The sequence below is a fragment of the Apteryx mantelli genome, chromosome 15 (genome assembly GCF_036417845.1).
Source record: "Apteryx mantelli isolate bAptMan1 chromosome 15, bAptMan1.hap1, whole genome shotgun sequence".
Lineage (NCBI taxonomy): Eukaryota > Metazoa > Chordata > Aves > Apterygiformes > Apterygidae > Apteryx > Apteryx mantelli.
Genome location: NC_089992.1, coordinates 22,429,636 through 22,442,486, shown reverse-complemented (window position 1 = coordinate 22,442,486; position 12,851 = coordinate 22,429,636). Strand labels below are relative to the sequence as shown.

The following is a 12,851-nucleotide window of genomic DNA, read 5'->3' as shown; positions in this document are numbered from 1 at the left end:
GATATTGGGGTTTCTTTCCTAACTACTTTTGCCAGAATATGGGGAGTACAAAACTATACAGCAGGTTAAACTTCATAACATATAGTTCTGTTTTCCCCATTGGATGTTGGTGTAACCTGGTCTTTGCCAAGAATACTTGGCTGCAGCTTTGTAACTATCTTTCTTATAATTTGTATTGTAACTAGAGTCTCTGAAATTGTGATTCAGATATAAAACTGTTGTAATTAAAATAGGGACATAACAGAGCTTTAAAATTGGTATGAATAGACTTCCTAACTTCTGATAGGTGAGCTGCAGAGATCCATTTCTGTGCAGCGTGCAAAAGTCAGGAACTCTGGCTGAGTCCTTGAACATGTACCCTGTCCTTTCATCCCAACTGCTGCAGTTCTCACCTCCATCCTACTCCTCAGGGACTAATCACTTGGGACAGGCAGGTGATTACCCTGAAAGAAGTAGCCAGACAGTCTTTTCCATATTTCAGGCATTAGCATGGAGCTCCATGTGTTTGTAAGAAGCAGAATAGGCAGTGGGACTGCAGGTCACCAGTGCAGACATGCTGCAAGAAACCCCACGGTAAGGAAGCTAATTCGCCTCTGTCATGTCTGATCTAATACGGCAAGTGCGGTGAGGCAGGTTAAAACAAACGAGAGAGACACTTCTGCACTCAACATTAAATTAGATTGCTTTACCACAGGACTTAGTGGAGTGGATGCTAAAGTGTTTCAGAGTTTCAAATAAGGATGTGACAAATTTGCACAAGAAAACTCTGTTGGGAGCTATTAAATACAAAGATGCTGCTGGTTTGGCAGCCGCTGAACCACCAGTTGCTAAAGGCTAGAAGATTATTTTCTGAGAAAAATCTTTATATTCTTGCCCCGTTCTTCTACTCTTCCCTAAGGATCCGGTGTTGGGGACAGGATATTAGGCTGAATGGATTTTGATGTGAGCCTGTGAGAACCTCCTTAGAGTCTTACACTTAGATTTAAGTCTGTGCATCCTCCTGTACTTTAGAATGAGCTGGCCAAGGCTGATTGCAACCACTGAGTTGGATGTGTGCCATGTGTCGGAAAGAGGACACCTCCCTTCCCCATAGGAAGTAGTTTCTCCCAGCTGCAGTGCTCCAAGAGGAAGCAGCCAGAAGGCCTAAATTTGTTTGAATCAGGCTGTATTCTTGAATAATTCTGTGCTTTGCCTGCTAGCCAGCACTTTCAGAGAACTTTTACTTCTTGAGATGGAAGCTGGAGTGTATGGTTTGTTATGCCCACTGTAACCAGCACCAACTTCTTTTACAAGTCCTGCGCTTTCTTAAAAGAAATGTTGCAGCAGGTCCCCCCGTCCCTGTGCTTTTAGTGTTGTTAGAGATTTTTCTACAGGAGTAGGCCAGGCATGGCCATTTCCAATACTGGTTTGAAAAGAACGATTAGGGCCTAACTGAAGCTCACTGCACTCTATTGCACTTTCTACAGCAGTGCTGAAAGCATGTCCCTTACTAGCAGTCAAGTCAAAGTCATTTCTCACATTTCTAGTGCTAAAAAGTCTGCAAGTGGAGACGCAACGCTGTCCTCTTTTCCCAAGTTACTACATTATATTACTGCTGACATTCAGTAGTGAAGGGTCCTAGTACAGCCTTGGCTTGCAATCGTAGCTGTCTCTGCGAAGCATCAGTAGGTGTGATGGGTCCATCCCCCATCAGAGGAACTCACTGATGAGATGCTGGGGTGTCTACTTTAAGGACAGCCCATACTACTGAGTCGCACACAGTCCAGGCACAAACAGCATGCAGGACAATCCTTTCTTCCGAGAACCTCGGCCAAAACCGGTGCCTAAAGAGGAAAAGTCTGCCCCCAAGAATTTATTCTGATCAGAGTTTAAGCATGAAAGCAAACCGCCTGTGCTCTGCGCAGCTCTCGCAGTGCAGAGCCTCTTGTAATCGAGATGAGCAGTTATATATGTGCTGTATTTCCTCTGAACTGAATGTCTGTAATGACGCTGATGGAACAAATACCAGGCACTATGTAAGATGGAAACCTGATGGCTGTTGTCACATACATTTTTCTCAAAATACTGGCGGATAGTCCCAGAGTTCCTGTTACCTTTCAGCAAGCCATCCCTGCTATCTCTTTTTAGAGTCAGCAGTGCATTCCTTGATCTGTATTTTTCAGGAAATAACAAGGGGCAGCTGGAACAATTTGTACACTCAGCTGAGTTCAGCAATATGCTCCAGCTAAAGCAGAAGTTCGGGGGGAGAAGGGAAGAGCCTGAAAAATGTTCAAATCATTCTTTTCTCTGATTCAAAATGGAAAGCTTTCAAATTTGGGGAGGCTTTGGGGTGAACCGTTCTCCACGTGAGGAATGAGCCATGGTAATGGCAATTACCTGGGGCAGCACACTGTACTAGTTAGGGCGCCCACCTGCATGTGGAAGACTCTGGTTCTCATCCCTTCTCTGCCTGACTTGGAGCAGGGACCAGAAACATTTCACTATTTCACTGTTATACTGAGCAGAACATTTTCAAGAGAGCCTGAGCAGGAGCTACACAGAAATATCCTCTCCTGTAAAAACTATTCTGCGCTGTGGGAATACATTTATTTTGGGACGAGTAAGTGAAAATGCCTTAAAGCAATTCTAAACATTTTAATTTGCCAGAAATTCTGAAAGAGGTTGCCTTGGGGTTGACATGACTTGCGGTGGGGAGAGCTTGGAGTACCAATAAGCCAGTACTTGCACATCTGCCCGATTCCCACTCAAGGATCCAAAGTGCCTCCCATAGGTTTAGTCCTTCCCGAGTTCCCTCAGCTGACCACCTCTTTTTCCTGCTCTCTGGCTGTTAACCTCAGCCTGGCAGGATAGCTGATGAGAAGACAAGCAGTTTATGGGGGGCCTTCTCCCCATTGCTTGTGGTGCTTATTCTCCTTGAATGCTTCTTGCCAGTCCTGGCAGGGCAGAAATAAATACCTGGGCAGGATCTCCTCCCTGCTGCCTCGTTTCTCCTTTGAGCAGACCCTCTTCTCCCCCAAGCACAGGAAGTGATAGAAAGGTTTTTGTCTCTGCTTTCTAAATCTCCAATAGCATTTCTCCAATAACGTTTCTGAAGTTGAAAAAAGCTGTTTACACTGGTACTGAGAGGACAGAAGCAAGTAAAGCCCTGCTGGCCTGCTCACTGCATGAAGCAGTTGTGCCGGCCGCCTCCATTGAGGCAGACGCAGCCTCGCCTGCGCGGCAGGTTCCCTCGGCTGCCGTGCCGCTGCAGCGTGACTTTGCTGCTGATGCTTTGCAAATAGGCCAGCTACGCAGGGACTGCGCCTCGCTCTGCGGGCCCTCGAAATGCTGCCGCTTTCCTGCTCCACTTTCCGTAACCACCGCAGAGCCTCACCTTGACCTGGTGGAGCGATAAGGGGGGGTTGCAGCCAATTCCTTGTTTCAGAATTTGTTTATAATATGCTAAACAGAATTAATTGGCCTTGCACATCTTTCTCTTAGGATCTTCTGGGTATTTTCTGACACTGGAAGGTTATGGGTGGTTATTGCTTATGGATTTTTTTTTTTTTTTAAGCCATTTCAGGTATCTTCCTGATATTGAGAACTACTGGGTTGTGAAATAATTTCCAGAGGTGACAGAAAGCCCTAGTACCCAAGATATTAAAAAGGTGACTGGATTTAAGACTAGGGGATAATTTTGCATTAGCAAGAAAATGACTGAGAGATTTGAAATTAATAATTTCCTCTGCAATCTATAACATGGCACAGGAAGTTCTGGAAAATGTTCTGGAAAAAAAAGTGGAAGATACTTTTTGTCCTGGTGATTGTCAAATGCAAGTGTCAGACACAAATACCTGCCCGACTCCATAGTTAAACTTTGTTTCATAAATACTGCAACCCAAAGACTCATTCAATGACGTGACCATCCCGGTTCAACCTGTCAAGCATTTGCAATACAGTGTGCTATATGACAAAGAGGACTCTTATAAAGAGGAAAGACTTGGAATAATGCATGCATTCGTTGCAGCATCGTCCTTCTAGAAGCATTTCTGACTCAGTAGCATGTCGGCTCTCTCCCTCCACTCTCTGTGAGCCTGATCCTGGGAGCAGAACTGCTGTCATCAGTGTAGTCGTATAAACAATCAGAAACTTCACACCATGTCAAAACATTTAAGGCATTAAAACCAAATATTTCATTTTCATGAGTTGTTTCAAGCCCTGAATAGAGACCAGTTTTCTCCAATTTAAAGCTGTGTACTCTGGACAAATGTCCTTCACTGTCCATCTGCGTAACTCCTTAAACAACCAGAGAGGTGCTGGACAACAAAAGTAAAGTGTGCTCTCTCTCCTTCTGCTCCAAATAGATAGAGGTATTTGCTCTGATAAAAATATCAGCGCGAAGCTGGTCACTACCCAGACCAGGTGTGGGTTTATGGAAACACAGTAAATCAGCTCTGCGGTTTGCTGCGTTGGTATATTCAATGTGTTCTCGCTAATGCCAAGCTATGTAATTGCTGGATCAAAGCAGAGCTGGGCCTGGCTCCAAACTTCCCCCAACTTCAGAGGAACTTGGATCCATATCGCAACTCTGGGACTTGGCTCTGCCTCTAGATCAGGCTATGATAATCCCTTAGGAAAAGTCAGACCCATGAATTATCAACTAAGTCACAGAAGAGCAGCCAAAACTGTCTGTTTCTGAACACATCTACCCTGCCTGCCCCACACTGACAGTAAAGAAATTTAGATGGAGCCTTTTGTTAATCCTGAAATGCTAATCTGGCATTTGGCTTGAGAAGAAGCCATCCATCCTTAATCTACTATTTTAGTTTTGAAATCATTTTTCTTCTCCTTCCTTTACTCTGTTTAACTCTGTGAATTGAGATACCAGTGACTGCTTTTCCTTGTTATACCTTGCTGCACTGTTCAAGGGTAAGGCAGAGACGGGGCAGCTAGGGAAGAAAAAGGCTTGCATGTGCTCTGGAGTGAGCCTCAGCGCCACTTAGCACTGCCGGCTTAGCCCTCGGGTTAGTGCAACAGTTTCCCTCTTGGCCTGGATGTGCCGCAGAAACGATAGCCTGCCCTACGGGTGATTGACTGGACCTTGCATGTCTTGAAGATGCAAGGGTTTGGGGTCAAGTTTTCCAATAAAATATGAACAGGAAACCATGCTCGTGCTGAGAGAGAGTGATAAATTGGCCTAAAAAGGAGACTGCAATTAAGAAATGAGGTATGGGATGGATGGGATTAGTGGGCCCTGGAGATTGATAGAGCTGTTTTGTTTAGATTGAGGTCTCTTTCAGACCTATGACCCCAAATCTTCATCCTCTTCCGCCTTATTACTCTATTATTACTTGCTACAGTAATGGCAAAATATCTCATTATTGCTACTAAGATCAATAATAGCAGCAGTTTATCAGCAGTGTTTATTAAGTTAAATTCCATGCCAACATATATCTTGCCCTTCCAACACAATTTATATATGACCTAAGATAATAGTACAGGAGACAGAGAAAAATAGATGTCATTTTAGGGTATTTCAGTAGTTTCATTGACCTGTCTTGAGTAAAGTCTCTTCAAAGGAGGTTAAAGTTTGTGTTTCTAAGCTAAGCCCTTTTCCTGCTGCAGAGCTAATACTGGGTGTCTTTACACTTTGAGTTTGCCCTGTCACAATCTCTTAGTGTTTACCAACCTTCCCAGAATTGCCAAGCCACTATCCCAAACTTTTCCCACCCTCTTCCTTCTCCTTCTTTCCCATCGCTCAGTTTGCTTTTGGAAGCAAATATTAAACACTGTTAGTAATCCTGAAATTAAAAATTTGGTCAGTAAAGACCTAGCAGCAATTCCCAGAGGTTTCACAAGTTCTGTTTTGATCGACCATGGTGTTTCCCCACTTTTCCTGAATATTGTGAAACGCTGTGTAACTCACCATTAATTGTGCAGCTTAAGACCCCATTCCTTGGGAAAACCCAAGTGTCTGATATTGCTTCCAAAATGCTTTCATTTGCACTAATAATAAAAGAAGTCCTTACTTGATTTCTGTTTGTCCTCCTGCTTTTCGAGCAATCTGAATCAGCTCTTTCCCATATCTCTCTTCTGCCTGTGCTCTGTTAAAAGAAAAAGTTACTCAGTTTCTCCTAGTAGTACTAGAATCATGTTTACAAAAATCTCACTGTAATTGCTTCTGAGGTATAAAACATAAGAAATAGAATTTATTTACTTTCTCTACCTCCCCTAATTCTAGTGCTATTAGGACTTCTAAAATGTTTTGGGTGAAATATTTCCAGAAGAGTTGAGGGAAAATGAATGCCCATCTCCATGACCTTGATGAAACTGTGGGATGCCATGTAAAATTCAATCCCCCAAAAGTTGAATTCAGCTAGAAGAGGTGATAGAGAACTGTTGTGCAGATGCTCAGGAAAATGGAGAGTCTGTTTTGCAGAAGAAACCCGAAAGAATATGGCTGACTTGACCTACCAAAATGAAGGCTGGAAGGTAAGTGAACAGCAGGATCCAAAGGATCCCTTTGAAAGGAAGCTATGAATAAATGGAAGCTGGAAATAAGAGGAAAATTTTTAACCATTAGAGACATGAGGTGGTACTTGAGCAGCTGCAGCGGAAGCAGAGGGGGAAGTAACCATGCTAGTTATAAGGTGAAGCTGTGACAATTTTATGGAGGGGACGATATGATGTGATGCCTCACCTAATGGGGAACTGTAACTAGAGACTCAGGAGATTAATTCTGTTTCTAGGGTTAATAAAGAAAAACAATGGTTTCTTCTTTTGTCGTCTTCCCCTCTGTGAGCTCTGGAAGAAATTTTTTAAATATCTGCTTAGAAAAATGTATTCGCACTAAATATGTTATTTCCTTTCTCCTGAGTGCAAGGCCAGGGGCAGAGCAGAGTTTTCTGCCTTTGTATGGCTGTTGAAATCTATTCAATGGCCAATAATAAATAGACAGACACCTTTGTGTTAGGAACTGGGCGGGGGGGGGGGTATTTAGGGTTAGTCCAGTTTTCAGCAGTGGTTTCAAAGCATTTCAAATGCTCTTGAGCCTGAGACTTGGCACCTTGGAGAAACATGTTATTTGTTCAAAAAAGGAATTTCAAAGCAGATACTAGGCCACACAGTCCTGCTGATTTATCCATAGTTCTGTCTTCCTACTTGCCACACTGCTTTATAATTGCAATTTACTGAGTTCAAGGGCTTTACTCAGGGCTGGACTTGCGGGGCCTGCCCCACTGCAGCTGTTTGGCTGGCTGGCTGTTAAAGCCCATCTGCCTGCTTGTTGGCTATTCCTCCGCGTACAAGGGCTGCGAGCACCCTGCTCGGCAGCCAGCCGTGCCAGTGGTCCTGGTGAAATTCCACACGCTTGCAACCATCTTCTGGGGACTGACGTCTGAGGCAGACTCAACCTGGGGACTTCTGCTCCATCCAAGGGAACCCAGCAGGCTGGGTGGAATAACGCTGCCAGTCGTGCGATATTCCCGTGCCAGGAGCGGAGGCTGCTCTTGGCCTCTGTCCATGTCTCCCGTGTGTCTAACGCTGCATGTGCAGCTAGTTAATTGCTGTCATCCTGCACTAGAAATAGCTGCGTTTTAGTGGGGCTGCGCGCGTATGGCAGTTGTTCGTCTGTCACTGATTTGGGATTCCTCCTAGACGGAAGAGTATTTGGTGCAAAATATGGTGACAGGACCACATAGAGGTATCGCTTCATTTCCACATTAGATGAACGAAATTTCATCAAAGTGGAAATATGCTCAAGAGACACACAAAGCTGCAGAAGTAGATTAGATTTGTTTTCATCTGACTTTAATAACTTCTGCAACAGAGACTTTGGCACTGGTGGATATACAGCCATAAGAATAACTCCTGTGCCACGGTCCCACTTTGCTTGCTTTGTACGTGGTATATCAAGAAAAAAGGGCATAGCCAGCTCTTGAGTAAATCCCAGCTCCTGCAAAAACCCTCAGGTCAAATCCTCCTGGAACTGGACTAGCCCAGGGTCCGAGGGGTATGGCAGGGGGCTGACACCATCTTTTCAGACCTTGGTGCTGCCTTTCTCACTTTCAGATACTCTTGCACACAGCTTCCAAGTTTCCCTGCAGCAGTTCAGAACTGGAAAATATTTTGGGTTTTGAATATGGCTTTCGTTCCAGAAGATGACCTCTTTCTCATTCCCCGAGCTCTTAAGCCCTCCTCTGTACCAGGCTGGGGTATTTGTGGGCAACAGTAATTGACCTGAGTGGAAAACTCATTAAGTGTTAGTGCAACCAGGGCAGCTGGTTTCCAAACTCAGGGCAGCTGCTACAGGAGTCCTTGCTGAAATTCTGGCATCAAACCAGTGACACAGGCAGCCTCTAAGAACAGCGATTCATCCCATGCTTTTGCCATGAATGACACAAGGACAAGATGAAAGAAGCCACTTCCAGAAATAAAGTGGAAATGATACCTTCTCTCTGCAACTCTGTGGCTGCTATCTTTTCTCCTCTTTCTTCTCAAGACGCATGCACACACACAGACACGTGCACATGTGCACATTCACTGGAATGTTTTGGGGGGATGCAAAAGTTCACGGAAAAAATTGTTCTTTCAGCCTTCTTATCTGCAAAATGGCTATAGGTGTACTTTTTCATCTTTGTGAAAAGCCCTTTCTGCCTCTACCACCAGGCAGGAAGAACCTTATCCTGCAGCTTGCAGAAACTCCTCTAATATGTTTTGACAAAAACCATAGACCTATATAGCATCAGATGCAAGCTGTAGCACACAGCCTGTCTGAAACCTGCAGTTTAATTGTGATCTCTGTAAGTTATGAGTCACAAAGGAGCTATTTTAAACAGAAGAGGCGAAGATACCATCAGACTGACGTGACTTCAGGACTGCGTGACATGTGGCAATAAAATATGCTCCCAGTGGTGGTCAAGAAAAGCAATTCAAATAGCTTCATATTTTGATGAGAGATTTCACACTTCTGTGACTTAATGAATTTTCAGTTTGATAGCTCACACCCCTGTGAAAGTCCCAGTACTTGAAAGCAAGCCTTCAGAAAACCGGCATAAACCCAGGAGACTAGATGGGCACTGCGTGGGACTAAAGCACAGGCTGTGATCAAGGAAGGCAGAGCAATAGGCATAAAGAGATGATTCTGAGATGAACCACTCTAGGATTGCCTGTGGTATACATATAGTCCGTACTGTGTGGTCTTACATAAGCGTGTCCCTCATGCTGCATGCCGAAACTGTTAACCCAGCCATTTAAAATCAGAACTAAATTTCAGGGTTTTTTTCTAAGTCTGAAGTACAAAAACGAATGGCAAAGAAGTCAGGGCAGCTGTGTAATATGTATTGTCTCACCCAGGAGAGTGTTGGCTGTCCCTAGATGTTGCTGAGGGGGCCCCAAGAAGCATGTAAGGGATGGAGATAAAGTACAAAATTATTATTCAAAGAGGATATGAAAATAGAACCAGATAAGGTGGGCAAATGACGTGGACTATCTTGGGTGTCTGGGAAAGGCTTTTGATAGCATCTTACATGGTTTTGTCTGTACTTGAAAAATAATGTGTTTTCAGTAGTTGCAGGAAACTGAAACACTGCATGTGGCAACAGCATGTTTAAAGAAAAAGAAAAACGTGCAAATCATTTGTTTTCTGTAGCAGCAGAAGCTCAGTAATGCTTCTTGTTGTGGATGTATGTGTTACCATGTAATTATGGACTGATAACTGCCTTAATGGAGCTCTGCATGTCTGACGGTTTCACCCTTTCCTCTTTCCCTAAATCTCTGAAGTTTCTATTTGTTATTTACCTTCACAAATCATGTCAAAAGGCTAGGGATTATCCTAAGGGAGAAAAGCTGCATTAATATTTTCAAAGAAATAATATTCCAAGAAAATTGGTGACCTGATAATTCCTCCCACTGCTCACTTCCGTCATTTGCCTTCTTCCTTCTCCTGCATATGATGCAACTAGCATAAAGTTCTCATTTATTTTGTTTCATTTTCAGAAATTACTCTATATTTGGATTTGTCTAAATAGCCATAAGTACAGGGGCAGAGAATGAATCTCATTGATTCATTGAACTACATGATGTCTGCACAGCTGTGACCAGTTTAGGACTCAAATCACTCAGACTTTTCTATGTAAACAAGTATCACTACGAAATTCAGAAGCAGCCTACTACTCCTTTCCAGGTGCAAAGCAGGAGAGAAAATGGAGGCTTTTCACGCTTTTTTCACTCTCGTTTTCTTACCTCTGCTTGAGCAAATCCTCCACATCTTTGCACATCTTCCTTCCATCCAACAGTCGTTGTACAAGCACCTCATAGCCAGTGTGAAAAGTGAACTCCTTGCACTGAAAATGGAAAGATAAACAGTGAGCTGATTTGTGAACATAGTTTGCAAGTTTTGCAGACACTTACTGTCAGTCATATGGAGCAATATAACTTTCTGAAAAATCAAAATGGACCTTTATATTTGCCCAGGGCAGTGGCAGCCGGAGCAGGAGATAAGGGTGAAGTTTCTCCAAAGTGAAAATCTGGCTAATTTTTGTTTAAGTCAGATTGCTTTCTTAATAATGAGAAAGTGAAATGGATCTCAGATTCTGCTGTGGGAAGAGCAGCACAAGCTACCTTTACTGAGGACTCATGCACTGCAGAGAGGTGTAGAGTGACTCTTGGGGGCAACAGCTCCTCTTCCCATCTGTTTTCTAGAAAGAATGGTCGGAGTCAACTCGCTGCCGCAGGACTCTTGGTAAGGCAGTAACCTGCTGTCTAGGTGTGAGTGGAAAAGTGTAGAAAACTTGTGCTCATATCAGTGTCAATACAAGCGGTGGTGCTTGGGCTACCCTGTCGGTGGTGGGATGTTTTAACGGAAGGATTCACAGCGCAGGGATGGCATTGCCATCAGACAGAGCTGAGTTCTGACATGCTGTTATGTCTTACTTTGGGACTGCTGTGCCTGTAAAGACTCTCTTCACTGTCTGAATCAGTCCGGTGTAAATTCAACATGACAGGATTAAAAAAGGCGGAACATAAGCATGCAGAGAGCTTAAGAACGTGAACATTAGATCTGTAGGAAACTGGAAGTCTCTGTTTCCAAGAATACGTGCCAATGATTCTTGCTTCCCTTGCTTTTGCATTCAGTAATCAGAGCTGCCCATGCCTTGGGTATTTCTCCAGTGCAGCACTGCACTCTGTCCTGCTCCATGACCCCGTGTGACAGATGGAGCCAGCCAAGGTGATCTTAGATTTACAGATTGCCCCACCTGACAGGGCATGTCTTGGAGCTGGATGGCGTTTGCTGCCCTGAAGCCAAGGCTCATGTCCTACCAGGGCTCTGTGCTCTCTGCTGCTCAGGAGCATGTTCCTCTGCTGGGGTCTAAGACTGCAGTTTCCTCCCCATCACACAACTCCCTGCACCAGGCTTAACCCTTCCCACATGATCCAACAGAGCATGCTCATGCATCTCAGACCAAAATATATGAGTAATCTGAGTAATGGAAAGAAAAACAATTAATTGGTCCCTAGACTATCAGCCTTGCACTTTTTTCATCCTTTTGCCAACTTCTGGATTTGCACTGCAGCAATGGTGAACCAGAGTCACAAAGAATTCAGTGCTGCTGAAGTGAGGAAATGCTAGGAGCCCAGAAAGGGAGGGCAATAAAGTTGTGATATGCTCTGAGTGGGGGGCAGGAGAGAGGATTTCTGTGTTCCACTGCCAGTCTTTCCACTAATTCCCAGTGGGGTCCGGACAAGCCAATTTAACTTTGAGAACCTCAGGTTACCAGTATATAGTAATAATGATTTTGAAAACATAGTGCTGAATGTTATCTGAGTGTTATGTTGTAGCATTATGGTAAAATCACGGACTGTGTAACCATAAAGAGAATGAATATGTTCCTTCCCCTAGGAAGTTTGTAACACAAGTGCTCATATACAAACTGAATGCAGTGTATGCAATCTATCCACCATCGCGAATGCATTAGCCTGTTGCTTTCCACCATGGCTGTGGAGAAGAGTCTCTTTGTTAAGGCCGGGGACTCGGGAAGGATCCTCTGGCAAGCAGCCTTTTGGATGCTTGACTTTTCTGCATCTTGCTTCCCGATCTCTCCTGATGGGAGAGGAACAGGGGCGAGCGCGAGGCACGAATGGCTGTGGCTGGGGGCAGGGGGCAGTCGCTGCGGTGCTGCTCATTCAGGACCCCGTGCGCCAGGGGAATACAGCTCTCTACACCCGAGAGCCTTTCTTTGCTTCCTCAAGCACTAAGATAAATTTCTGCAGTCAATCTTTGCAAACCTGTAGGTTAGGGTAATGTTTCCAGTACTATAGTTTCCTGATGGCACCAATTCCTTCCTCCCTAATGGATACTCTTATCAAGAGCAGTGGGATGACAGGAAAGACAGTAGGATAATGGTTAGCATGAGACGTAGACAAATGCCTCCGCCAGCAAAGTGTCTGTACTGCAGAGACAGGCAAAACCACAGGGCAGATAAAAGATGATGCAGAGAGACCACAATGGATCCAGTGTTATCGCTGTCGCAACCCCAGGAAACCGATAGGATTACATATGCTCGTCTGATCCATATAATCACCCCTGAACAAACAGGATCTTAAAAAACAATGAATTTTCCTAATGTTTCTGAGGGCAAGTTACACACAGATCCCAAGGAGGGATCCTGCTGTGAAATAAATGAGAAAAAGCAAGATTTGGGCACTCATGGAGGAAAGTAGGAAAGGTTTTTGATAGTACTCTGGCAACAGATTGTCACTTCCCCCTCTTCCCTTTTTCTTTTTTTCTCTTTTTATTTGAGGACATCCCAATGGCAGCAGGCACTGCAGCTGTAAAAGCCTCTCATTAATCCCTCCCTCTGCCTGGCAGAACC

The 12,851-nt window shown here is 44.2% G+C and overlaps 1 protein-coding gene across 1 annotated transcript in view; it reads right to left on the bottom strand.

Moving 5' to 3' along the window:
- The window catches only part of PSTPIP1 (proline-serine-threonine phosphatase interacting protein 1), a 60,773-nt gene that overhangs the window by 30,330 nt on the left and 17,592 nt on the right, over window positions 1–12,851 (bottom strand). The window contains exons 2-3 of the mRNA XM_013957080.2: window positions 10,222–10,322; window positions 6,009–6,083 (exon numbers count right to left, since the gene is read on the bottom strand). Coding sequence (XP_013812534.2) covers window positions 6,009–6,083; window positions 10,222–10,322 — 176 coding nt within the window. The remainder of the gene's footprint in view (window positions 1–6,008; window positions 6,084–10,221; window positions 10,323–12,851) is intronic.